The sequence below is a fragment of the Chaetodon auriga genome, chromosome 21 (genome assembly GCF_051107435.1).
Source record: "Chaetodon auriga isolate fChaAug3 chromosome 21, fChaAug3.hap1, whole genome shotgun sequence".
Lineage (NCBI taxonomy): Eukaryota > Metazoa > Chordata > Actinopteri > Chaetodontiformes > Chaetodontidae > Chaetodon > Chaetodon auriga.
Window position 1 is genome coordinate 17787791 of NC_135094.1, and position 26439 is coordinate 17814229.

At 44.0% G+C, this 26439-nt stretch overlaps 1 protein-coding gene across 1 annotated transcript in view; it reads left to right on the top strand.

Annotated features, from left to right (window-relative positions):
- sspo (SCO-spondin) overlaps positions 1 to 26439 on the top strand; it is a 70978-nt gene that overhangs the window by 31487 nt on the left and 13052 nt on the right. The window contains exons 71-111 of the mRNA XM_076761450.1: positions 116 to 252; positions 324 to 418; positions 528 to 577; positions 949 to 1119; positions 1282 to 1452; positions 1554 to 1633; positions 1760 to 1929; positions 2030 to 2076; positions 2312 to 2512; positions 2847 to 3017; positions 3889 to 4089; positions 4180 to 4291; positions 4443 to 4663; positions 4880 to 5032; positions 5182 to 5348; positions 5507 to 5652; positions 5785 to 6005; positions 6305 to 6340; positions 6591 to 6755; positions 8530 to 8742; positions 9584 to 9751; positions 9998 to 10132; positions 11292 to 11529; positions 11690 to 11842; positions 11972 to 12018; positions 12145 to 12315; positions 12484 to 12660; positions 13717 to 13872; positions 14063 to 14187; positions 15632 to 15771; positions 15960 to 16006; positions 16098 to 16340; positions 18345 to 18506; positions 18709 to 18825; positions 18935 to 19073; positions 19340 to 19536; positions 19657 to 19827; positions 19981 to 20108; positions 20223 to 20377; positions 22503 to 22549; positions 23701 to 23865. Of these exons, the coding sequence (XP_076617565.1) occupies positions 116 to 252; positions 324 to 418; positions 528 to 577; positions 949 to 1119; positions 1282 to 1452; positions 1554 to 1633; positions 1760 to 1929; positions 2030 to 2076; positions 2312 to 2512; positions 2847 to 3017; positions 3889 to 4089; positions 4180 to 4291; positions 4443 to 4663; positions 4880 to 5032; positions 5182 to 5348; positions 5507 to 5652; positions 5785 to 6005; positions 6305 to 6340; positions 6591 to 6755; positions 8530 to 8742; positions 9584 to 9751; positions 9998 to 10132; positions 11292 to 11529; positions 11690 to 11842; positions 11972 to 12018; positions 12145 to 12315; positions 12484 to 12660; positions 13717 to 13872; positions 14063 to 14187; positions 15632 to 15771; positions 15960 to 16006; positions 16098 to 16340; positions 18345 to 18506; positions 18709 to 18825; positions 18935 to 19073; positions 19340 to 19536; positions 19657 to 19827; positions 19981 to 20108; positions 20223 to 20377; positions 22503 to 22549; positions 23701 to 23865 (6009 nt within the window). The remainder of the gene's footprint in view (positions 1 to 115; positions 253 to 323; positions 419 to 527; positions 578 to 948; positions 1120 to 1281; positions 1453 to 1553; positions 1634 to 1759; positions 1930 to 2029; positions 2077 to 2311; positions 2513 to 2846; positions 3018 to 3888; positions 4090 to 4179; positions 4292 to 4442; positions 4664 to 4879; positions 5033 to 5181; positions 5349 to 5506; positions 5653 to 5784; positions 6006 to 6304; positions 6341 to 6590; positions 6756 to 8529; positions 8743 to 9583; positions 9752 to 9997; positions 10133 to 11291; positions 11530 to 11689; positions 11843 to 11971; positions 12019 to 12144; positions 12316 to 12483; positions 12661 to 13716; positions 13873 to 14062; positions 14188 to 15631; positions 15772 to 15959; positions 16007 to 16097; positions 16341 to 18344; positions 18507 to 18708; positions 18826 to 18934; positions 19074 to 19339; positions 19537 to 19656; positions 19828 to 19980; positions 20109 to 20222; positions 20378 to 22502; positions 22550 to 23700; positions 23866 to 26439) is intronic.

Genomic DNA, 26439 nt, shown 5'->3' on the forward strand with positions numbered 1-26439 from the left:
CAGAAAAGGGACAGAAGAGAAGAGACTGATTTCATTGCCATATTAATGGATGATACTCTTGATTACACTGAGAGGCTTCTCTCTGATCTCTGCTTGGATTCTGTTGCTGTGTCAGGAGATGGCAGGGTGTGTCCTCCAGGCCAGGAGTGGAAGCAGTGTGTGAGGGGAGCAGTGTCCTGTACAGACCTCACAATGGACCTTAGCAGGAACTGCACACCAGGCTGCCAGTGTCCACATGGGACTGTCCAACAGGTGGGTGGGTTGACAAAAACACACACACATACAGTAATCACAGTCGTATTGTTGATGGTCTGTCTTTTCAGGATGGTGTGTGTGTGCGGGAGTCTGACTGTCGCTGTGATGTGGACGGAGAGCAGTACAAACCAGGAGACACTGTGCCCACAGACTGCAACAACTGGTAAAACCGACTTTGTCCTTTAGTTGTCGTACATTCCTTAATTGATTTAACTCCGGCATGTGCTTCTGTTCATTTGTGTTTTGTGTGTCCTTTTGTGTTTTTATTTCAGTACATGTGAAATGGGGAGGCTGGTAAACTGCTCTCAAGTCAGCTGCAGTGGTAGGCAAAAAGTCATTGAATTTATCTTTAATAACGCCCTTGTTGTTTTTTCTGTGCTTTCTTTCCGTTGTTGTCCTATCATTATTTAAGTTTGCAAACCAGGAACAGCAATAGTATGCCAGTAATCTCTAATTCAAAACCCGTCAGCACTTATTTGTCTTTAAGACTTCACTTTTCAAGCTTGATGAATTAACTGTCGTCAGAGCCAATGCAAAGAAGCCTTATGACTGACCAATAAGTTGCAGTGATGCAAAACAACATGAAAAAGTAACAAGAATAACACAAGTTTTCCTGCTGTCCCACTGACCTGCATTGTTCCACACTGTATCTTTCTTGTACTGTTCCTCCACATACAAACACACACTCTCCAGCTGATGGCCAGTGGTCAGTGTGGACTCCCTGGGGTCAGTGTTCTGTGTCATGTGGAGTGGGTCTCCAGTCTCGGTACCGGTTCTGTTCCGGCCCCCAACGCTCTGGCAGTGGCCTCCCATGTCTCGGCCCTCACAGAGAGGACCAAGTCTGCATCTCCACTCCATGTGACCGTGAGTTTATTTTGGAAAGGAATGCCACTTCCTGGGCGATTCATGCATTTACCAGCTACCATTAAAATGAACAGAAATACTGTATACAATTGATTAATCTTTATTTGCTGGAAAGTTTTGTTTGTTTTCACAATGTTATCATGATGTTTTGGCTCTTTCCAGGTGATGGTGGCTGGGGACAGTGGAGCAATTGGACGGATTGTACCAAGTCATGTGGTGGGGGGGTTCGAAGCCGGAGGAGAGAGTGTGACAGTCCCACTCCAGAGGGGGAGGGGAGCTACTGTGAGGGCCTGGGAACTGAGGTCATAGCCTGCAACACCGACCACTGTCCAGGTACATTTACAGAGTGTGTAGGATGTAGATGAAGCTGTGAGTGTGCGCGGTCTACACATTCTATGTCAGTGTTTTGACTGTGCATGATGTGTGTGTTTCAGTGGCACCATGCTCGCAGGTCCCAGGCACAGTGTTCAGTAGCTGTGGTCCCTCCTGCCCTCGCTCCTGTGAGGACCTGGCTGTACGTATCACAGTGAACATGACTCTTGTTTCCACCCATTACCACCAGTTTAACAGTAAGTCATGCTTTTTGGATAAAAATGATGAATTTTGGTGATGAGAGGGGAATTTTCTTCTTGTCCCCCAGCACTGTGAGTGGCAATGTGAGCCAGGGTGCTACTGCACAGAGGGGAAGGTCCTGTCTGCTAATGGGACAGTCTGTGTAGAGAGAGAGGACTGTCCCTGCCTGGACCTCAGCACTGGACACAGGCTGGAACCAGGGGAGACCACTGAATCCCCTGATGGATGTAACAACTGGTCAGAATAATACACACACTAGGAGCGCACACTGCTCATGCATCCGTGCAGGAAAAAGGGACAGGAAAATAATTATGCTGGTATTTCCTCTTTGCTTCAGCACCTGTGAGGCTGGGAGGCTCAACTGCTCCAGATCCCCCTGTCCAGGTAAGTAAGAGCAGCTGTGAGTTTCTGTGTGTGTTATATACTATATGTCATATATCAAAGTTGTTTTTTTTTAACTTGCTTGTTTGCAGTCTTTCTTTCTTTGACAAACGTTCAGACTCACTCAAAAACAACAAGAATATGTACTGTCTATTTCTGATTAATGAGTAAAAGAAAATCTGCATGTCGATAGGCATGGATATAAATCTAGATTTTGCATCCTCCTGTGTGTTACCAGTGTCAGGTGGCTGGTGTGAGTGGTCAGAGTGGACTCCGTGCTCCAGGACTTGCGGGGCGGAGTCAGTGACCCGCTATAGGAGCTGTGGCTGTCCCGAGCCCAAAGCTGGAGGAACGGCCTGCTCCGGAGAACAGGAAATGCACAATGGGGTCGGAGTTCAAATCCAGAGACAGCCCTGCCCTGTCATCACCCCCTGCCCAGGTAAGTGCCGTCTTACCCATCATCACTATAAATGGTGCATAATGACAGAACCTCTGCAGTAACATCCATGTCTGAGTCATTGTAGTCGACCACACGCTCATTGGTTCTGCTGATATTGAGCTTCAGGTGATTGTCATTGCACCATGTGATGAAGCTGTCCATCAGTCGTCTTTCATTATATTCAAAGTCTTCACTATGTAACTGTAACTTACTCACTGATTGGCGGAGGCATACAACCACGAGGCAGTAATTGTAGTTATTTTTTGATGTCCTTCTCTACAGGTAGGTAAAATGAACTTCTCTTTTCTGTTTCTTTCACTCACCCTCGCTCTAGTCCATGGTTCGTGGAGTCCCTGGTCAGCGTGGTCAGAGTGTGATGGGTGCGCCGGGTCAGCTACTCGCACCAGGCAGTGTAACAGCCCTCCGACCAGGTTTGGTGGCCTGCCCTGTCTGGGAGAGAGCAGGCAGAGGCGCGGTTGCCATGACAACATCACCATCTGCTCAGGTCGGTGTGACGAGGGATTGTACTTTAATAGGCGGTTTATGTTGACAGTCACACTCCTCTTCAAAGGGAGGTTACTGGATGGAAACGAGGAAATAAAGAGTGAAATTTGACCTCGGGTGAGGATGTGCGAAGAAGCTGAAAGAGGCCTTACAAGAAACAAGGTGGCACCCATTAGTATTTCTATATCTGTGCCTGGAAATTAAACCTGGGAGAGTGAAAAGAGGCTGCTTGAGTTGATTAAAAAAGCAAAAGGCAAGGAAAAATGAATTAACTCTCTACTTTGGTTGAACTCCCACTGCCCCGACTGTTAACAGGAGTTACTGATAAACAGCACGGTGACAGGCTGCTGCACAGCACTTCATCAATCATCCATTTTGGGTATATATTTCATTTATTAACACACAATCAAGAAGTTTCTTAGTTTTTCATTCCAGCTTTGATAACTTTTAATTTCTAGACGGCACTCGTTTCATTGGGCTGACAAACATAGCTGTAACCTCAGCCAAACAGAGGATTTCATTCTCTCCTGCTGTGGCTAGCCCTAAATTTGCTTTTGTGTTGCCTCAAACTCTGTAAAAGCATACTACAACCCTGACTCCAAAAAAGTTGGGACACTGTGTCAAAGGTAAATAAAAACAGAGTGCAATCATTTGCAAATGAACTGTGTTTACCAACTGTTTTATTGAAGTGTTCCTGAGCCCATGTAGCAATATCCTTTATACATTCATGTGTTCACAAAGTGGTGAACCTCACTCCATCCTTCCCTGTGAATGACTGAGCCTTTCAAATTATCACCCAACTCCTTTGAATTGGGTTTGTAGAACACATTACCCCATTCTGTGCTAACAATGCTTCCCCCTGCATTCTGCAGACTGTGGTGGAGGCCAGGAAGAATGGCCGTGTGGGAAGCCCTGTCCTCGCTCCTGTTCAGATCTCCATGGTGACACAGAGTGCTTGGACTCCCCCGGGTGCAGACAGACCTGTGGTTGTCCGGGCGACACGGTTCTGCAGGATGGAGTGTGTGTGGCTAGGGAGGAGTGTCGCTGCAAATACCACAACAGCTCTGCTCCTGGTTAGATCCACAATCTGTTTATGTAACATTTGCATCGCGTTGGACTAAGCAGAGATTGGTCTAATAAATATATTTTTGTCTCTGGTGTAGTAATGCCATTCAGCAGGCCAGATTCCAGTAATGCATCATGGGTATGGCCTGGTGGATCTGATTGGCAGTTTGCAAATCCTGGAGACAGCATCATCAGTGACTGCAAAAACTGGTACAACACACCTGGATAGCTCCACAACATTTTGATATTTATGTGTGTATTTTCGTGTGTGTGTGTGTGTGTGTGTGTGTGTGTATGTATGTACGTATGTGTGTCTATTATATATATGACTTTATTTTCCTTTATTATTATTTTTTCTCAGTTCATGCGAGGCCGGGGTTCTGCAGTGTCAGTCAGTACCTGGTTGCCATGTTGACGGTGGCTGGAGCCAATGGGGGGCCTGGACTGAGTGCTCACTTCCTTGTGGAGGAGGAGTGATGTTCAGGAGACGCCAGTGTGATAACCCGTCCCCTCAGAGCGGTGGGAGAGGCTGCTTGGGAGTCGGTGAACAGCGGAAAGACTGCAACATGCACCTGTGCACAGGTAGTGCCATGCCCAAATTTGGAGCATGAGTTTGTAGACTCAAACACAACTTGGAAAAAGGTCTCTCAGCTTTACTGAAATCTAATGGAGCGATTGATTTCTCGTGTTAACCTTTGAAAAGAAAATATTCTCCCATCCCTGTTGCTAATGTGAACTATAAAGTCCTTGTCTGGTGTGCAGTTGTGTCTTTACATCTCACTATGTTTTTGCTTCCAGACTCAGTGGGCCCATGGCTCCCCTGGTCTCAGTGGTCTGCGTGTTCGGTCAGTTGTGGTGGAGGACAGCAGTCTCGCTCTCGCCTCTGCAGCTCACCACCCTGCAGTGGCCTCAGCCGCCAGAGCAAGACCTGTAACACCCAGGTCTGCCTCGGTGAGTCCCTGTAGAATACTTGCAGCTCCAGCATCAAAGTTATTTGAATTGTTAGATCGAGTCTAACCTTATACACAAGCCCCCATTTTCAGACCAATTTTGAGTATCTTTAATCTGTGTCTCAATGCTGACGTCATGCTGTCGTGCAGAAGTGGGCTGCCCTCCTGGCAGGTTGTACAGGGAGTGTGAACGAGGCGAAGGATGTCCGTTCAGCTGCGCTCAGGTCAGCGGCAGGGAGGGCTGCTATTCGGATGGCTGTGAGGAAGGCTGCCACTGCCCCCCGCGCACCTACCAACACCACGGAGACTGCCTGCAGGTCAGTTCCCTGTCATCTGAGCAACTTAGTACAACTTACTGCAAGTTCTCAGCACTGATGTCCTAACATGAATGTACCGCTGAAGCTGTTGCTGCTGAAACGTATGTTTCAAATTGAACAAAAGTTTTTCCATCTAACATGACTTTAATGTGTTTCAGGAGTGTCCGTGTCTGGTGGACAAAGAGTTTCTGGCCTCTCTTCAGAGTGTTTCTGTCTCATCAGTCTCATCTCTGCTCTCCCACAACATCTCTGAGGGAGTAGAACTTCAGTCTGGAGACAAACTGGTCCATGACTGCAGCACCTGGTGAGCAGAAAATCTTGGGCATATTTACAGAAATGCTATATTTCATACAGTGAAACACTACACTACTACACTACACTACAAACTCTTCAGACCACTCTCACCACACCTCACACCTCCCCCTCTTCCCTGTAGTGGTTGTGAACATGGCAGGTGGAACTGTACCTTGGAGCATTGCCCAGTTGATGGCGGCCTGTCGCCGTGGGGCTCCTGGAGCTCCTGCTCACTGTCCTGCGGAGGTCTGGGACTGAAGACTCGCACCAGGGGCTGTACACAGCCTACCCCGGCCCATGGAGGGAGAGACTGCCAGGGACCACGCCAGGAAACCACCTACTGCCAGGCCCCTGACTGCCCAGGTACAGTAGAGTAGGTGCTTTAGGTAATGAGTGCAGGGATGGAGGAAAAGAATGACATTTTGTTACAATGACCAGCAGTCATAGTGAGGGGAGTTGGTTTGGTAAGGTGGGAATGAGTCTGCATACATTTTATTTAATCACAAATTTGATTTAATTAGAAGGGGCTATTCTGTATCCTTCATTTGCAGCCATCATAAATAGTCGTAACGCAGACAGTATACACTGCCAAATGCTTGTTCGTGCACAATACTAAATGGTGGAGCTTGTACTTCAATTGATTTTTTGTTTGCTGTTGGCAGTTACTGTTGGTCCGACAGAAGAACCAGTTTTACCAGGTAAATCATTCCTTCATGCAAAGTCTGATCCCAGCTCGAGTCGTCTTCATTGTTCATTTACTGTATTTTTTACTGATTTACATTTTTCCTCTTTTTCTGTGTATTTGTTTCTGTCTCCCCCACTGGTCTTGGCAATGTATTTGTCTGTATGGTTCGTGGGATTGTCACTTTTATTTTATACTACCATCCTTTCCGTCATGACACAAACTTTTTAATGACTTCTACCATATTTCTCCTTCGCCCTCTTTAGATGAGGATGCTGGCTTCTTTCCTTGGTCCATATGGAGTCCCTGCACTAAGACCTGCACTAACGCTCTCAGCCCGGCCATGAAGTCCCGTCATCGGCAGTGTATCAAACCTCCATGCTCTGGAAGCTCTCGCCAAGAGAAGGCCTGTAACCTGCCCCAGTGTCCAGGTACAGTCACACACATATGTCTCCTTGCTGCTGTCAGAGTCTATGGTTCCTACCATAAACTGTGTAAAATGTATGCGTGGTCTGCTTGACATCAGTCATATGTTTCTGATGAACCATTGTGAAGCTCATTGTGGCGGCTTCAGCTGACCTTCGCAATCCAAAAATAATCAGAGATGGAGCGTTGGTGGAGCTTCAGCAGGTGAATAAAGCCTGGTTGCTGAATCACGCTCAGCTAGCTCGCAGCTACCAAGCTAGCTGCAACAACCTTGGCTAAGAAGCGAGGCTGTATGCTATGTTCCTTTGCACAATTCCTCCTGAAGTGCATGCATCCAGTTATTTGTCAACATTTTAGCCTGCAGCTGATCACAGTCAGTCAGTTTCTGGAGTGTATTGATATTAAAATGCCCATTCTAGTAATAAACACACTAATAGAGACTGGGTTCATAGGCCATCAAATTTTCCATCACCATCTAGCCTCAATAACCAACTCCACTCAACCAACATATTGCAACATCGAGGTGAATGTTACTTTTGTAACTATACTGAAATGTGACATTCATATTTTTAGGTTACACACCTTATTGTAACTGCTCAGTTTGCCACTTTTTAATCAACCTAGCTAGGAAACCTAATGTTAAGTTAATGTTACATTGCCTGGACTGCAAGTTAAATGTTAACACTGCATGGTGTCTGCTAATGTGGTGGACCTTTGTTTTCAAGTCTCACCGAGACGTCTTTTGTTGAAAAGTATTATCACCCTAAAATACAACATCCTATTCCCAGGGGTTGCCACTTGGTTAGAGCCAAATCTTCTATTCCTTGTACCAGTTAAACATAAATTTTACAAGCCACCTCGTTGCTTGTATTGGAAGCCTTTTCCATTTTACTGCCTTCTAGCGTATCCAGCTATATCCAGCTTCCTTGGTTGTGAATGAATGGCTGTGTAAGTATTAAGTACGGCACTGCAGTCTTTCCAATAAGATGAAAACTGCCATTCTAATAACTTACATCAAACACAAAGGATTCATTATTCAGGTATCAGAGCCCGTGTGTGAGAGCAGCACATGATCTACTTAATGATCAGTGTTCCAAACTGAGATCTATAGCATCTGTTGGTTTGATGTTTTGGATTTGTGTTGTGGCTTGGTTTTGTAATTTTACACCATGCTTATCTCAGAGACGACAGAACATATTTTTGCAGCGGACTTGCTGTTTTATTTACTGATCAGCACAGGCATCACAGGAGATTAGTGCGGGCAAGCTTTATTATTTAGCCACTTTGTTTGAGAATATGGTGATGTTTTATGTGTAAACAGGAGGTAGGCAGCTGACTGTTTTTATTGAAAGGTTTTATTCCAGCAGGGGTATAGTATGCACAAACAAACAGCAATACCACCCAGAGAAAATGATTATAGCATGTTTGTGTGTGTGTGTGTGTGTGATGGAGGATAACTAGAATGGTAGAGACCGGGGAGACAATGTAAGCTATGAATAAAATTCTCATTCCCATGATTCAGCCATTATTCTGGCTTCAGACAAACTTAATGAACTGCTCATTTGTTGCGTCTCCTCCTCAGTGTACGGTTTCCATTTTAATGAATAAATATTGCAACATTACTGTGAATGCCGTAAACAAATGTTTTACTCTAATTATAGTAAACTGTAATGACAGGAGCAGGAAATAGGAAAGGAGGTGCAATATCAGCAAATGGACCAAAGCATCGCAATTAATTAGACTAAGCTACACAGCTATGTCTTTGTCACATGTTCTCAGATGGAAGTGAGGTATGCGTAGGGGCCGACTGTGCGCACAGGAACTGCTCGTGGACAGAGTGGGGGGAGTGGACGTCCTGTTCGCGGTCCTGCGGAGTGGGTCAGCAGCAGAGGATCCGAACCTTCCTCAGCCCCGGGACCAACGGCTCGTGGTGCGAAGACATCTTGGGAGGAAACCTGGAGCATCACTTCTGTAACATCAGGCCCTGCAGAGGTCAGCCAGCTCATCAGCATCTAGAGTCAATCTGTAATTTCCAATTCAGCCCGTTCAGAAAATGTATTGCACAATGTAATGGCAGTGGAATAATGACACCATTTGCGTTCACACTGGTTCCCTGTAAGCCTCGCTTTCATGACGCAGTTTTGTCTGCCATGGGTACGATCTCCAGGGAAGATGAAGGCTGACTGGTGATGATGCTCGCACAGTTTCTATCTGTTTCCATGTCTCCATTATAGACTAAATGAATGAATAATCTTGCACTTTTTCTCCTAATGTTTTATTCTACCTCCATCTCTGCGCCGATGCCAACCCCTGCGGTAGTTACTTGTTTTCGTGAAACAGTACTCAAACTTTGTTCTACTCGATATAAAAGTACTTTTACTGCTTCAGTGTACATGCTTCTTTCGTCCCTCTTATGTCCAAAGTGGTGATGATGGTTTCTTCACAGAAATTTGGAACCAAAGGCAGTGTGTCCTGTGTCGCTGGTAGTTACAATCTGAGGAAACTGAAAAGTGATCTGCTTGTCTTTGCAGCAGAAGCTCCAACAGTAATACCACATGGACATGCTGGGGGGGGGGGGGCGGGCAAAGTTGAACATTTGGTAGTGTTGTATAGACTTCCATCCTCCTGTAACATGTTTATGCTGTATGCATCTGCATTATGATTATGATTTTAATGGAATGACGGAAACCAGTGGCTTCAAAATTCGGTTTATATAGCATCCATAAAGTCATTTGCTGAAAACAATTACTTTGGTGAGTACATTGTTTTTCAGCCAGTAGAAACAGCCAAAATTCTGAAAAGATTTATGTTTGTTTGTGTGTTGATGCTGCAGTGGATGGCGGCTGGTCTCGCTGGAGTCCCTGGTCCCGCTGTGATAAGCGCTGTGGTGGCGGGCGCTCCATACGCACCCGCTCCTGTTCCAGCCCTCCCCCCAAGAACGGTGGGAAGAAGTGTGAAGGAGAGAAGAACCAGGTCAAACCCTGCAACACCAAACCCTGCGGTGAGACAGACCCAGCATGTTCACACACGCTTGTTAAGCTTAGATTGCTGTGACCCCAAGCATAGATCATCCTGTGCAAAGACGGCTTCTCATTAATTCAGCATATGGCCATTTTTCTCTGTAAGTCTTTGTGTTCCAAAAGTCAGCACAGCCTGTGATCAGCATTCTTGGTGAGGCACGTTATGTGAAAACAAATGTCTGCAGCATCATGGGAAAATTCATGACCTTCTGTTTGTGTATTGTCAGACGAGAAAGGGTGCCCACCGGGCCAGGAGTTCGTGTCGTGTGCCAACCAGTGTCCACAGCGGTGCTCAGACCTCCAGCAGGGCATAGAGTGCCAGGGCAACATCGAATGTCAGCCTGGCTGTCGCTGCCCCAAAGGCACTGAGGATACTATCATTTTATTAACAGATAAGCCTGTGTGTGTGTGTGTGTGTGTGTGTGTGTGTTTGTTTGTGTGTTTGTCTGTTTATCTGAGTGATTCTTCCCTAAAGGTTCTGTGCCTGCTGGTATTCAGAAGATAAGCACCATATAGCAGATGTGTGTGCATGCACGCACAAGCTGTATCTGAATGAGCCTGGGTGTTAAACCAAAGTTAGAAATGACCGCTGTCACTATTACATCAGCTAAAGCTGGATTTCCAAACATTTCTAAGTGTTAAGATCGGCTTCAAATAACCCTTTTCAAGGGTGAGTTCACCAAAATCACCAAACTATTTGCAGTAGTATCGAGCTGTGCAGATGGTTTTCGTCTTAGTTGTCCAGGTTATGAGATGTCTGTCTCTGACATGGCACAGGACTGAATGCTTGTACCAGGAAAATGTCCTGATGAGTCACTGTGAATAGTTTCTGCTAAAAGCAGAGCTGTAGCTACCTTTAACGACTTTGACGTCATTTCTGCTGTCATTTTTTAAGGCGTTTGGGGCTTACAGCTTCAAATTATTTTGCAGCTTTAAAAATGTACACATGGCTGGGATGTTACAGGCCGACTCAGTTTTTAAACTCAGCGTGTCCCAATTTGTCAACTTTGTCGGCCAATACATAAATAGGATTCAGTATATGTCCTCCATTAAGGAAGCATTCAGACGTTCATGTAGGCAATTGAAATGTCCAGAACATATGGCTGAAGAGTTAACTGAAAAGCTGAAAACTGAATAAATCAGAATTTAGAGAGTTTATTTTCTCGTCTTTGGGTGACGTAAAAAATAGTCTCCATCTGCAGATTACCCTGAGACATGACATTTAATTCACTTCACCACTGTATTGTGTTGGAGGCAGAAATCTCTGGCAGACAGAAATAAAACCAAAACAATCTGCCTGGATAAGTAAAGCTGGGGACAACTGACAAAATGTGTCTTTTGCTATTTTGGTGAGATGACCCTTTTATTTTTTTGTGGATGAAGAACCAATTGTATTTGAAGTATGTATGCATGCATGTGTTGTTTAAGGTGGTATTTCAGTGGTAGTTATGGCCCTAAATCATTATGTCTGTCCATTAACAGAGCACATAGTCTAAATAACTAGTGTATGTGTGTGTCCAGGCCAGTTGCAGCAGGACGGGGTGTGTGTGCAGCTGTGGCAGTGTGACTGTGTGGACTCCCTGGGACAGATTTGGGCAGCTGGCAGCTGGCATCAGGTGGACTGTAACAACTGTAGCTGCTCTGATGGACAGCTCCTCTGCACCAATCAGAGCTGCCAGGCCTCCTGTGTTTGGAGCTCTTGGTCCAGTTGGGCATCATGCAGCACTTCCTGTGGCCAGGGCCAGAGAACAAGATACAGGTGAGGGAAGGAAAGTCACAAATCCCTGTTTGTGCTTATTATAACACCTTCATTATGACACTGCTGTTCATTAGTTGTAATTTATAATTTCCTTCTCAGGGAAAAGCTTTTTGTAACTAGAAATATTCAGCCCAGTAAACCATAAACTCTGTTGTGTCAGGTCTCTGATCCCAGAGACTGAAGGAACAGATTGCCAGTTCGAGGAAGTCCAGCATAAATCCTGCAACCCGGGACCCTGCCCACCTCTCTGTCTCCATGACGACCAGGAGCTCAGTGTGGGAGACACCTGGCTGCAGGGCGAGTGTAAACAATGGTGAGATGGATGTTCACAAACACAGAGGAAAAGAAGATTTTGCTGATAAAGGGTGTACGCTGAAAAGGTAACGAGAATTTAAGGGAATCCACCTTTTGATTAAAACACCCATTTGTTTTTGCCTTCTAGCACATGTACTCCAGAGGGAGATTACTGCCAAGACATTGACTGCAGAGGTGGGTCACTGCAACTATCTTACAGACAGAGAGAAAATTCAGGAGGCCTAAATCTCTATTTGACCTGTGACAGGGTCACTTTGAAAGATAAGTGTCAAATGACCAAATCCTGTGCGTTGTTTCCAGTGGATGGCGGCTGGACCCCATGGTCAGTGTGGTCGGACTGCTCAGTGACCTGTGGTCAGGGCACACAGGTTCGAACCCACGCCTGCATCAACCCCCCGCCACGTAATAATGGGTCTTACTGCAGTGGGCCGGAGAAAGAAACACAGGACTGTCACAGCCCTCCCTGTCTGGGTTTGTTCAGATCATCGCAATCATATTCATTCATTCACTCTTAGCTATCTGTCTATTACTGAACTAAAGATATTCATTTCCACTTGTAATATTTTGATACGCACTGTATGAACTGTGTGTATAATCATGGAATCCCTGCGCTGATCATATTGACTCTCTTGTCTACAGATGACCTTTGCCCCTGGTCACCATGGTCACCATGTTCCCGAAGCTGTGGTGCAGGTTCTGTGTCACGGCGCAGAGTGTGCGTGTGTGAGGAGGGAGGAGACGCAGCGTGTCCTGCTGAGGTCGAGGCTGAGAGGGGCAGAGAGGAGACCCAGCTGTGTTACAAACAGCCCTGTCCAGGTACGTCCTGACACAACTCAAACAGTGTTAGATTGTGGGCAGCTTGGTGAACTAACGCTGGTCACACTCAAACAGCAGGTAAAGTAAATGTCTTCATTTTCAACATGCGATTAAGAAGGCTCATATACAGTATTGACTTCAATTGATTCAGCCGAGGTGTGAATCCCAGGTCAAGCCCTTTGCTCAGTGAACATGCACAGGTCAAATCATTTACAATTGCACACCTGAGATTTGCTCGTAATTGTATGTAGTAAATCATCTTTTTGGGTGCATCAATTAAAATGAGATAAAATGAGGCAAAAGAACAGAGTCACAGACAAAATTAAAGATTGTTATTGAATTTAAATGTTTGGGAAGCAGGTTTAGGTTGTATGTACTTTAAGGCTGGATAATATGGCCTAAAATCTACAGTATGTCAGTAAATTCTCATATTTACTGTACCTCCAGAACAACAAATGTAATAACTTAAATGACCTAAATACATTAGTGCACCATCTTGTCTTGTGTATGCTCACTTGTTTGTCCTGATTAATTCATGAGTGCTTGCTTTGAATTATGGGTAGGAAGCTGTAACTGCCTTAAGTGAATTTATGTGAACTAGATATCATATGTTTATTGAAGACTGTGATAGGTTAATGTCATTTGGATTGATATTCAATAATCCAATAAAAGCAGCCTGCCCTGTCCTCAGCTAAATTTGGAAGTTGATCAGTGCAATGATTGATTTGATGTTATTGGACTATTTGTTGTCATTAATGTCAGGTCATCATGGTTGCTAATTGAATTTTTGTTTCTGCTTTAACTGTACTTTAGCTGTTGATGTCAGTAAGACAGATTTGTATTGATTGTAAAAGAGGATAACCTAATGCTTGGTGTATAAATAGATCCATTATTTGCTGATTAATTCAACAATAATTCTCTTCCTTTTAACTTCGCAACAGACTCACGAGGACCAAAACTGGGTCACATGGGTACACGTCCGAGTGATTCACAGACAACATCACGACGTGATTGTATAAACCTGCACCAGATTGATTGATCTGTTGTCTCCTGCAGGCTGTCCCATGTCGGAGTGGAGTGTCTGGTCTCACTGCTCCTGTGCGTCTCAGAGGCAGCAGCGCTATCGCGTAGCTCTCTCCCCAGCCACCAGGGGGCAACAGTGCACTCCTGTTGAATCACAGAGCAGGACATGCAGTCTCAGCCAGTGTGACGGTACGTTTCCAACCACGGTGAACTGTATGTATTTGTATGAATCTGTATGAACACAGAGGTCTGTTTGTGATCCTGTGATTGTTCTTATTCTGAAGGTGCACTTGAATAGTCCATGCATGTGATGGTGTGTAGGCGTGCGTGCTTGATTTTATGCATGTTGATAATGTTTTTTTTTTTCTCATGTTTGTAGATTGTGAAGCCCCATTTGTGTACTCAGCATGCGGTGCACCCTGTGAGAAGCACTGTGCACTGCAGGGCCATGGAGATCTGTGTTTAGGTGTCAGGGAGTGTACACCTGGCTGCTACTGCCCACAGGTGAAAATTTCATTATCCCTCGTCTGTTTTATGCTCAATGCGGGATCAGAGATTTTCAAATCAACGCTCACAGTCTGTTACAAACCTAGATTTGGTCATTCTAATGTCAGTGTCAGACCCCGCAAGATATATTCACTGTTTGCAATTATGTTTTCTGAAAATGAACATGGCAGGTGAGACTAATCTCGATGTAGGTTGCTGGTTGCTGGTCATTGAAGACAAATGTGAATCAGAGAATTGAATCAACTCAGTGTAATGCAAAACATGCTGCTATTTGTGATATGTTCTATTTTCAACATGTTTCACACTTCATGGTTGCAAACACACATTCTATATTTAGATCTTAATTCTATACTTGATGTAGAAAAGAGAGCAATCAAAAAAAGTGTTGTCGGATCACAAAGTTCTGCTCCAACTCCTAACAGTTATTACAAACTCTATGTTTGAAGTGTGGACCTTTAAAATGTAGTCCCAGATAACAAATGACATTTTGAAACATAGTGCTGACAGTATTGCAGGCTGCATGTAAGAATAGTTGCATACTGCTAGACTAGTGTATATGTATGAGGCCAGAATATACAGGCTTGAATTTAAAAAGTGAAATATGCTGTGCTGCATATTGTTGTATATGCATCACTTTGATAGGAGTTGCAATGACAATTTCATAATGTAGTCTGGCCCAGTTTGGGAGCCTCCAGCATTGATATATTGCAAAAACCTGAAAAATCCTCTTTGATAGACTGATGATGTGCCCATACAGCAGCAGGGAGGGGAGATAATGAAATATAGAACAGAAAGCACATCACCAGAGGCGTATAACACGGCAGTTACCATAAATCATTTAACAGCTATGGATTACTTTTATGTTTCATTGAATATTTTAATTTGCTTTAACTGATTTTTTTGGTCACTTGGGGTCATCAAAAGCAGTGGTTGCACAGTTGGTTTATCACATCTTCTTCGCTAAGAACAGCCGCCCGCTGTCGCCAACAACAACACTATGAGAGGGGTGAACCAAAATAGTAAAGTTAGCTGGACAGCTAAACATTGAGCTGACACTCACTGTAAAGCTCTGTGATGGTGAGAGGAGATGCAGATTCAGCTGATGTTTCTCTGTAGCCTCATCACTTTTACATTGGTATTTGATGGCATTACACATTAGTATTATAAGAACATTGATTATATCTTCTTTAAATGTTCAAATAATTATTAGCAGGACCCTATATGTGTTGTATTTTACCTATTTAGGCTAATTAGGCTATTTTGCCTTGTGAATACAGTTAGCAACATACTTATATAGTATGTATTCATGGAGCACTGAACTGTAGATACAGGGGAAGTTTAATTAAGATCTTTTTGACCTCCATGTTAAAAGCAACTGAACCAAAACAAGAACACTACCAGCAGCAGCTCTTTTTTATGAATTGTGTGTTTTCTCTTCCAGGGCCTGCTGCAGCAGAACGGTAGCTGTGTTCCCCCAGAGGCGTGTGGCTGCGTCCACCTGCAGCACCAAGCTTCAGGACAGCCACCCACACCTGTCACTGTCCCTCCAGGGGCCACGGTCACCATAGGCTGCAGTACCTGGTGAGACCCTGGCTGTTAAAGACACACAGACCACTGCATTTGTGCCTCTATGCTGCATCTTAATCACTCTCTGCTATTTCTCTTTTCATCCACTTCCTGTTTGCTCTTTGCTTGCTTGTTTGTCCGGGATCAATGACTCAGTTTGACATATTGCTTTTTTCATCTTTCATGGCTGCTCTGTCTTCCAGCCTCTGCCATGATGGAGCTTTGCAGTGTGACATGAGAGAGTGTGAAGGTAAGAAAGCAGAGTAATGCGAGTATTGCAAAGAGTTCCTGTTTGAAGAATGCGATTCTTCTGTTACCCTGCTTTTCTCACCTTCTTTCAGTGATCCTCAGCGAGTGGTCAGAGTGGACTCCGTGTTCTCCCTGTGTACCCTCTGCCTCCGTGCAGCACAGCACCTCCCAGGCAGGAGTTTCCAGTGGCAGTAAGATGGTCTCAATTCAGAGGCGTTTCCGTGCCTGCTTGGACCTGGATTCTGGTCTTCCAGTCTCCAGAGAGGAGGAGGAGAGCCAATGTCCAGGACCACTGGTAGAGGAGAGGCTATGTCCAGATGTGAACATGTGCAGAGGTAACGGTGTTTATTCAAGAGGACACAAAGAGGTTCACTCTGCACTGAATGAGTCCTTTATCTCAGACCAGAAATGCAGTCAGTTCCTCAGTCTGCCTCTGTCAAGCTCCAGTTGCTCCTTTAACTTCTCAGTGAGGGAAAGTAATGAATGGGACATTTTGCTCCAGCTGAGTTCCCCTCAGCATGCTGCAGCACTTTGATACTTTGCCCCCCACCATAAGATTGTATGCAGACAATGCAGTGAACTAGTCAGAGCTAGACAAGCATGGCACCATAGAGAAAATGAATCACAGATTGGGTCAGAGAGTGACTGTGGTGATGAAATGACTCTAGCATGGCTTTCACTGGGGAGGAGAGGGAAATACTTACATGCCAAAATATGGGTGGTATACATGCAGGGCAAATTTATGTGTGCTACACGGTCCAACAGCAAGGAAGTGCTTTATATAATACATATAAGGCATTAGGTTGTATAGGAGACACAAGAAAATATAAAATGACACATCTGAAATGGATTTCATAGAATAAAATTAAGAAAAAATATAAGCTAAAACTGAATAAAACAGAAAGAGTTAGTTACAGTAACAGTACAGTGAGAGAATGAATAAATAGCTTGGAATTGAATTCTTTGGACCATAACATGAAGTGTGTGTGATTAGCCTTGTTAAAGACTCCACTTAATAGTATCAACAAAGAGGGCTGAAGTATGGTTTCAGGCTTCTTCTTCCTACAGTTGAATGTTTGAGCTTCACTGTGCAGAATGATGTATGGGCAGAGTTTGACGCCAGAGGGCTGTTTTCATCTGCTGAAAGTGGAAAGTTTCTCTTTGCTCACTGAAGAGGCAGTGCTGCGAACATGGTTTGTGACATCACAAATAGTTTGGAATCCAATCCTGGTCCAGTATTCAGCTTAGACAAGTGTGATGTGGGACCTTGAAGTCTCCATTTTTGGCACACACAGCTTTCCAGAAGAAACAAACTCAAATACATTCAAGGAATACTATAAAAACAAACAAGGAAAATATCAAAGCAGAGCATTGAAGAGGAATATATCAGTGTATATGTTCCCTGTCTGTCATGCTAGCTAGATGATCACTGAAAATGTCCTGGAAAAGTGAGGGAAAGAAAATGGAACCTTCCTAGAATGGAACCCTGGGGAACTCCAGGTCACTCAAATGTGTAATTGACACTCAGTAGTCTCAACGACTCAAGGACATTCAGACCAGATTAGGAAAGAGTGCCAGAAATTCACTCCCAGCTTTCTAATTCTCCAGTATCATTGAATCACAATAACTTTTAATGCATGGTAAGTGTAGTACCAGCTTTTTATTGGTATTTGTGTGAATATGTGTTGTGTGTCAGACACTGCTGCTAGTTCAAATTCATTGTTACCACCAGTAGATCGTGTTAGAGCTTCAATCGGTATCCACTGTGAAAAATGGTATTTTGCATCCCCACTGCCCCGTTCTAGTTATTCCCCAAAGGAGTGAGAATAGAAAAGGTATTTGAAGATAGGAAGACTTAGAAGTCCACGTGTCTGTGGGGATACATCCAGTTGATTGCATTTGGAATGATTCATCATGAATGCACCAATATCAACCCCCCGTTCTTCTGTGGCCCTTCCCCTGTGGTCCTGAAAGGGAATGTCTATGAATTATGACCATGCCTAATGGACCATAGGTTTGATTTGCACATCAAATACTTGAAGTCTTTTACTTCATCATACTTAGTCCAGATATCTAAAAACTGCTCAGGGAGGGTAAACAGCCTTTATTTACTATGAATAAATAGGACAAACTCTCATCTCTAAAACACAAATCACTCATCTCACCAGCTCATGCTTATATATAGTCCATAAACAATAAATACGCTTTTGTTATCACTGATGATGATGAGTATAACAGCAATTACAGCTATTGCAGCAGTCATCATGATAATTACAGTCATTATAATTAGCATGAGAGCAGAGCTGATGGTGGCTATGATAATCATTCATCCCATCCAGATTTGTGTCAGTGGAGTGTGTGGAGCGCGTGGACAGCCTGTGCAGAGCCATGCAGTGGTGGAGTCAGGCAGCGCTACAGGCGGCCCCTGGCTTCATCTCCAGGACCCCGCTGTAAGAGCCAGCAGACACAGAGCCAGAGCTGCAACACAGGACTCTGCCCAGGTACAACTATTCCTTAGTTTAAAGCTCACCAGACTTAGATATTTACATACCGACGCAAACACAAAGACAGTTTACAGAAAGGTAAGAGGTGACATCAGTCAGCAGTTTGTGGGTTACAGCCCCTTCCTGCAGCACATGCAACAAACTTTGCTTATCTCTGTACACATAAAGAGGGGAGAGATTGATTTTCCTTGTTTCCAAGGTGAGCGCTGTGAGGATAGGGGGCGGACCTACCAAGAGAGCTGTGCCAATCAGTGCCCTCGCAGCTGCACTGATTTATGGGAGCATGTGCAGTGTCTCCAAGGTGCCTGTCACCCAGGTAATCTTTGACATCTCGCATAAACACAAGCTTCAAGTGCTCTTTGATTACTGAATCAGCTAAAAAAAAAAGAAAAAATCTCTTTCATTTTTCTTCTTTCATTTCTCAGGCTGTCGGTGTCCAGAGGGACACTTGCTGCAGGATGGCCACTGTGTGCCGGTGACAGAGTGTCGCTGTGGCATCCCATCAGGCAACGGGACGCTGGAGTTCATCCCTAAAGAGAAGCTTTCCATGGACTGTAACACCTGGTAAGAAAAGCTTGGTTTTAGTTTGAGCTTGCAGAAAAGATGGTTCAAATTGGTCTGAGGCTGATGCTGAGAAATGAGAAGCTGAACCAAGGTGGTAACTCATGCAACCAGTAACCCTCTGGATCACCTGCCGCCTCAGTTGGCCATTGGTTTTGTGAAGCTGGTAGCTAGCATGCTGGTCATATTCTTCTTTTGTACTTCATTGGTGGATTGGAGCCAAATGACAAGCTTTTATGTCACTTCTCCAAACACTCCACCATCTGCAGTGTGTGTGAGAATGGCACGCTGGTGTGCACCAAGCTTCCCTGCCCGGTGTATGAGCCCTGGAGCCCGTGGAGCTCCTGCTCAGCCTCGTGTGGACGTGGCCAGAGGACAAGGACACGCCTCTGCCAGGACACAGAGGGCGGTCCATCCTGTGCCGACACCAAGCAGACGGAGAGCTGTGATATGCCATCATGTCCAGGTCAGACATGAAACAAGTGCTCACATGCACAATTGAGAATGTCCCAAAATACAAATTCAACATAGTATTAAAAGGACATGTATGACTTACTGTTCATCTGTGTCCTCTGTCTCTCTCCAGTGGGATGTGTGTTGAGCGAGTGGTCACCCTGGAGTGAGTGCAGCACCACATGTGGTGGCGGATTGTCAATGCGGAACAAGACAGTCCTCAGAGAGCCAGAGCCAGGTGGGACGGCTTGTGTTGGACCACTGGAACAGCACACTGTCTGTAACACCAACAGCTGCCTGCCAGGTAACACAAACACACACACACACACACACATACACACACTGAAGGCATAGATTGTAAAGTATGCACAGACAAAACACACTGTGTCTGTGTATTGAAATATATATGAGACATGATCTGATTCATTGTATGTTCATTTGTCTATGTGTGATGCAGAGTGTCCCAGCGGGCAGGTGTTTAGTGACTGTTCGGGTTCTTGTCCATATACTTGTGAGGACCTTTGGCCACACACTCAGTGTTTACCTGGACCCTGCACCCCTGGGTGCACTTGCCCTCCTGGACAGGTCTGTACACCTCAGTTTGCGTGCTTATGTGTGTGTGATTGGATAGCTGTCACAAAATTAGATTTTACCCCTGATGAGATCTGACTCTTCCTAGCCTCGCCGTGTCCCTCATAGGTGTTGCACAAAGGCTCCTGTGTGTCCCATGCTGACTGTCCCTGTTCGCCGCTGTCCCTGCCAGCCGGTTACCACAGCTGGAATGTCAGCACTGAGGAGATCACAGAAGTTCTGCTGCCACTTGGAACGGCCATTCAGCACCTCTGCAACACATGGTGATTCACAACACTCAGTTTCATCATTCATTCACTGATTGAACCATTTCTCAAGCCAGAAGGGTCATGTTGTCAACAGCCAGACAACATGACCAGGCTGAACTTTGTATTGAACAATCTGGATCCGGCCTACTTAAGCAGCTTTGAGTGTCCTAGCTCAGAGACTAGTGCCAGGCTGAGCCTTTGCCTAGTCCTAGAATGTGAGTCTAGCCTCACACTGACAAATAGTGTTTATGCATGTTGATGGTCAATTTGTCAACCTTTATGACCATGTTTCCTTTAAATTGCAGAATTAAAAAAAAAACCTGCAGGGTGTCTGTTCCATCATCACCCAGTTCCACTTAAATACACAGTGGACGTATGGTTAATATTAAATCTACGCATAAAACTTCCATTTCGATGTAATTCACAACATATTCAGGCTGGAACCAACATCAGACAGTTGAGTTTCTTCCTGGTTTCCATTTTTTACACATCGGCCTACATCAAGCAACAAGCTGATCAGAGACCACCAGGGTGCAAACACCTGGTAAATATGACAAGGTCACATAATTTTTCCCAACTTAATGAGATGAGGAAACAATAAACAACCGGCCATTGCACAGTAGAGTGGATGATACTGATGGACTCTGCATGTGTCCTTAAGCCTAATACGCTTCTTCTTGGTTGCATTTGGAATAACCTTTTTAATAAATTGTATACGGACTTGAGAAAATACAGCCTCTGAATTGGTGCACAGTAACCGAGTCTCAGAGTAGGCCTCTCATCTTTTTATGCATTCAGGAGGGGAGAGCACGAACAGGAGGAGATATGATAAGCATGTTTGACCATGCGTACTGCGGGATTTGGTAAAGTTCATGCAATATGCGAGTGTCAGTTTTGTCTAAAAAATTCTCTGGCTCTGAAGAGAAGCTGGTAACAGTGCAAAGAGGGCAGAGAAAGAAGGTTTTGACAGGGAAGAGACACTGATATTAAATTCGACTCCATAAATATCTTACTGGCAGCAGACAACTGTGAGGACAACATAAACACCATTAACACCACACAAAGTGGATGGAGAGTTATGGATGCATGAGCTTGAACTTGACTTTTACTGAGTGACCAGTGAACTATGATGATTGTAGATTTGTTTCATCTGGACATTTACACTGAGATGGCTTAAATTGTTTTTCATCAGCGTTGTTATTTTTTATGTCCTTATCTGTTTGTCTCTTTTTGCCTCTGAATCAATTCATTGTATTCATTTGTCCTTTCCTCTAAAGAACGCTGTGAATCATTTGCGACAGCGGCTGTGCTTCTCATTCATCTACATGCCCCAGTCGCCCAATTCTCTATTTACAACGTTATTATTACGTTATTGTTCTCCACATGAAACAGACAGTCATTTTTCTTAGAAATAATTTCTTAAGTATGTAGTAAAATCCATAGTCTGGCATGCAGCAAGCGCATTCCCCCCTGCAGTCATTCATTTAGAATTTCATCACTTCATACTGGGACCACGCAGCATCACTCGGGTCTGAACCTCTTACAGTAACATAAAAAAACAATTTAAAAAACATTTTTATGAAACAAATTCTCAGTAATATATCCTATTTGTCTCACTTTCATTTCTAATACCTTGGGACAGTATGCAACTATATAGTTTATTTATTTTTTTCCTTTATGAAATACCAATTGTTTAGCTCATTTGGCTTCATTATATGAATGAATTGCTGAATTGCTAATATTTTTATGAATATACGCAGTCTCTGATTCTTCCAGTCAGTGGAAAACACTTTAAGTCTCATGTCTAGCATTTTAATATCAGGAAAGAATGTTATCATAATCATAGTTGTTAAGACTTTTCTGTCATTTGTACATTATGTATGATCGAAGTCAGTCAGCAACAATCCAGTTTGGTACTATGATATCTACTGTAACAGATAGTCTGGCATTCTGCAGACATGCCGTAAGTCATTTCATCTCCCTCACGGTGGTTTTGATACTCACTTAATATAGTCTGATGTCCACAGTTGTGTGACATGAAGGTATTGCTTTGGTGTCTCAGTGTTCAATAATATCAGCTAATACTGATTTGTCCCTCATATTACTTCCCTCACCTGATTCTCCTTCTAACTTTCTCCAGCGTGTGCCAGGGAGGAGTGTTCAACTGTACCTCCGAGCTCTGTGACGGTGAGTGATGCTCTGTCACAGCTGTTCTTACCCAACGCGTTTCTTGCACTTTATAGGGCCTCTCTGTTTTCGCAATGAAAACACCAGTAACAATAATCTTTGGTTGTCCTGTCAGGACCATGACAGATATGTCAAGCTATCTATAGTTAGTAACAGCTGCTGCAACAGTTGGCTCAAATAACTGAGCGACAGCCACATCAATCACAGCCTACAAAGGCCATTACTGGGTTTTTGTTTCGTAAACACACGATACCATCTTGAACTAGCAGGGTGAGAACGAGCGGGGAGATAATGAGGAGTCAATTGTCAGAAAGTGCAAACCCTCATGTCCTCATAAGAGACTTGGATGTGCGAATAGCTCTGTGATTTGACCCAGGTTTTTATCTGTCGTCGTCTGATCAGCAGTGCCTTTTATCCTCCTCTCTGCTAAGAACAGTGTTGATTGGAGTGTTCAAGGAGTGTTGCCTCCCACAGCTTTCAATAGAACTTCAGTTTAACAGAAGTCGTGTTGTCAGAACAAATAAACAAAGCGCCCGTGGTCGTGAAGGCGCAGTCAGTCTGTAAAAATAGTATCAAGGATCTTTTATTAACACTGTTCAGAGCAGTTAACACCGATAAGAGAAGAGCTTGTGCATTCCTTCATGATGGGACACAGGTGTCTTAAACAGGTTTGACTTCTGACAGTCAATATTGTAAATGTAGAAGAATTTGACAAATACATATGAAATTATCACACAAACACGTTTAGTCCCTTTTCTTGCCTTCTCCTTTTCACTCTCCCTGTCTTCATCTCTCCTCATGGTTGTCTATCTCTCCTTCCTGTTGGTGCTCTATTTTCTCAAAGACAGGCCTCCGAAATCAGACCTAAAACTGTAATAAGAGTCTTTGGTGAGAATTTATTGGGGTTTTGGGCTTCTGGGTTTTGTTCTGTTGCCCATCTCAACATTATTTCAGGCAGGTGTTGCAGTTAACAAATGGCTTTAATAAAAAGGCATAATACCTGTCATTGTAGTTTTATTTGAAAGAGCTTAAGAACAGTGCCCAAAGGAGAGTTATTCTCTATCCGCTGCCTTACTGCTGCAGGTAAATGAAGGTAAGATGAACCCTGACATCACATGTTTATAGTCTTCTCCCATCCTCTCCTCCTGCAGTGGACTGTGAGTGGTCCGGCTGGTCCCAGTGGAGTCCGTGCTCAGCAAGCTGTGGTACGGGACAGCAGAGCTCCACCAGAATCATCCTGCAGTCCAGCCAGTATGGAGGGGCCCCGTGCAACGGCCCTGACCACCGCACCAAGACCTGCACGGCCCCTGACTGTGGTGAGTGAGGAGAGGGGAACTGATCATCATAAAGGATGATATTAACAATGACATCAGCATTTATGGGAAGCCTCTTGTAAAAGTCCCTGTTAGAAACCGTTCTTGCACGGCACATACAGTGATAACAGTGGAGCAATGGGCCCGTGATCTCAGACACAGGTCAACAAACATAGGAGTCTCTTTTCTAACCAGTGACTATCGATGTTGTCAGCTGACAATTGTTGCTGGGAGATGTTTTTATATGTTTTTATAGCGAGCTAATTAAGCTAATTTTAGCTTCATGAGTTGGTTGAAAATATTGTCCCCGCCTGACTTGTTATATGAATGTTTCCAATGGACTTGTTTTAAAATGAGAATCCTGTAAAGGGGTCATAAACATGCAGATGATGCACATGCATGGCACATACTGTACGCGGTAAAATCCTACAAGACTGTGGCTAAAACTGCACATCCCAGGCAAAAAGTCAACATCTGTCTCCATGATCCATATAGAACTTTAGTACATACAGAGTGTTTTCACCTTCATGTTACTAGAGGACAGACTTTTAGGATGAAGACTAACTGATGTGTTTGGAAAATGAAGCGATATCTTGGGTAACACTGGCCAGGAGCTGCTGGATGTAAACCTTCCCAAATCCAATACACAGAAGGACAGAGCTGCTAATTTTAGCCTCAACTCTGACAGCACCCTGGTCTTCCACACAGCAGGGAAATACTCCCCAGTGGATGTGCTCCTTATGAACAGAGATTTTTTTTTTCTTTAACCCCACAAATAATCAAATCAAATCAAATTTATTTCTAAACCACATTTAAAACAACAGCTGTTGACCAAATTGCTGGACAATTTTCAACATAAAAGCAGCATAATATAAAAGCAACATACGACAAGAAACAGACAGAGATAAAACTCCCACACTGAGTTAAAAGCCGAAGAATAAAAATGTGTTTTAAGACGTGATTTTAAAATGTGATTTTGGACTAACTGTAAGCGTGAGAGAGAACTCTGGCTAACACCAACATAAAGGGCATTGCTGTAGTCAAGACAGGACAAAATATATGGCATGGATGGCTCTTTCAAAATCATTAAAAGACAGGCAGGACTTGACCTTAGATAAAAGCCTCAGCTGGAAGAAGCTGGATTTCACCACTGAATTAATTTGTTTGTCCAATTTAAAATCACCGTCCATAATCACCCCAAGATTTTTTACAGTGGATTTTATGTATGGACTCAGTGAGCTCAGGTCCATATGGGGGCCAGCACGCACATTAGTCCAAATAACAGAACTTCTGTTTTATTTTCGTTAAAATTTGAAAAATTGAAGGCCATCCATGCTTTAATGTCCTTCGGGCAGTCCAACAGTGGCTGTAAGGAGCCATTTTGTTTCAGGGGCAGATAAATTTGTGTGTCGTCTGCATGAAAATGGAAAGCTATGTCATGCTTTCTTAAAATGGACCCCAGGGGGAGCATATAAAGGGAAAAGAGGATAGGCCCGAGAATGGACCCCTGAGGCACTCCACAACGTAAAGGCGCTGAGGACGACACACAATCACCAAGACATATAAGACCTGAACCACTCCGGAGCTGTTCCTTTAAGACCCACATGGTGCTCCAGGCGAGATATGAGGATACTGTGATCCACTGTACTAAAGGCGAGAGGTCTAAAAGCATAAGAATAGCAGAATTCCCTGAATCAATGGCTAATAAAAGATCATTTAAAACTTTAAAAGTGCAGATTCAGAGCTGTGAAATGCTTTAAAACCAGACTGGAATAACTCAATAACACCATTAAAAAGAAGTGCAGTTGACAGAGCACAACTTTTTCCAGGATTTTTGATAAAAAAGGAAGTTTAAAAATGGGCCTAAAGTTTGAGAGGACTGAGGTGTCCAGGTCAGGTTTTTTGATCAGTGGTTCAACAACTGCATGTTTAAAAGTAGTTGGAACAACCCCCGAGGCCAAACTGCTGTTTATAATTGATTGGATACAAGGTTCAATAGTCTCACAGATCTCCTTGAAAAAGTGAGAGGGAACAACATCAGTGGGACAGGCAGAGGGGTTTCATGTGACCAATAACCTCCATTAACTGGGAAAGAGACACAGGCTCAAACTGCTTAAAGACAACAGAGGAAGTGACAGTAACGGAGGGGTCATAGGAAGGGGGTAAGATGTCTGCTCTGATGGTCATCGAATGGTCATCGTCACCTTATCGTTAAAGAAGTGGAGGAATTTTTCACAGAAATGAACGGAAGTGGAAGAGTTAAATTTATGACAGCGGCGCGCAGTAGAGGATGGATTAACAATATGACCAGGAAGAGAAACCTCAAGTAGAACAGGCATGTGATCAGAAAAGACAGCATCGCGCACTTCAGTATTAAAGACAGGTAGACCACACGACAACACTAGATCTAGTGTATGGCCATGCTCTTGAGTAGGACCTGTCACAGATTGAAGAAGTTGAAGAGATTGAACAAGGTAAAAATATTATACTTAGCTGATGATGCAGTTCTACAATGCACTGCAGCACGGGGCCTGGGAAAAGCCGTATTGTCACCACTAGTTGGCAGTGCAAGTGGGA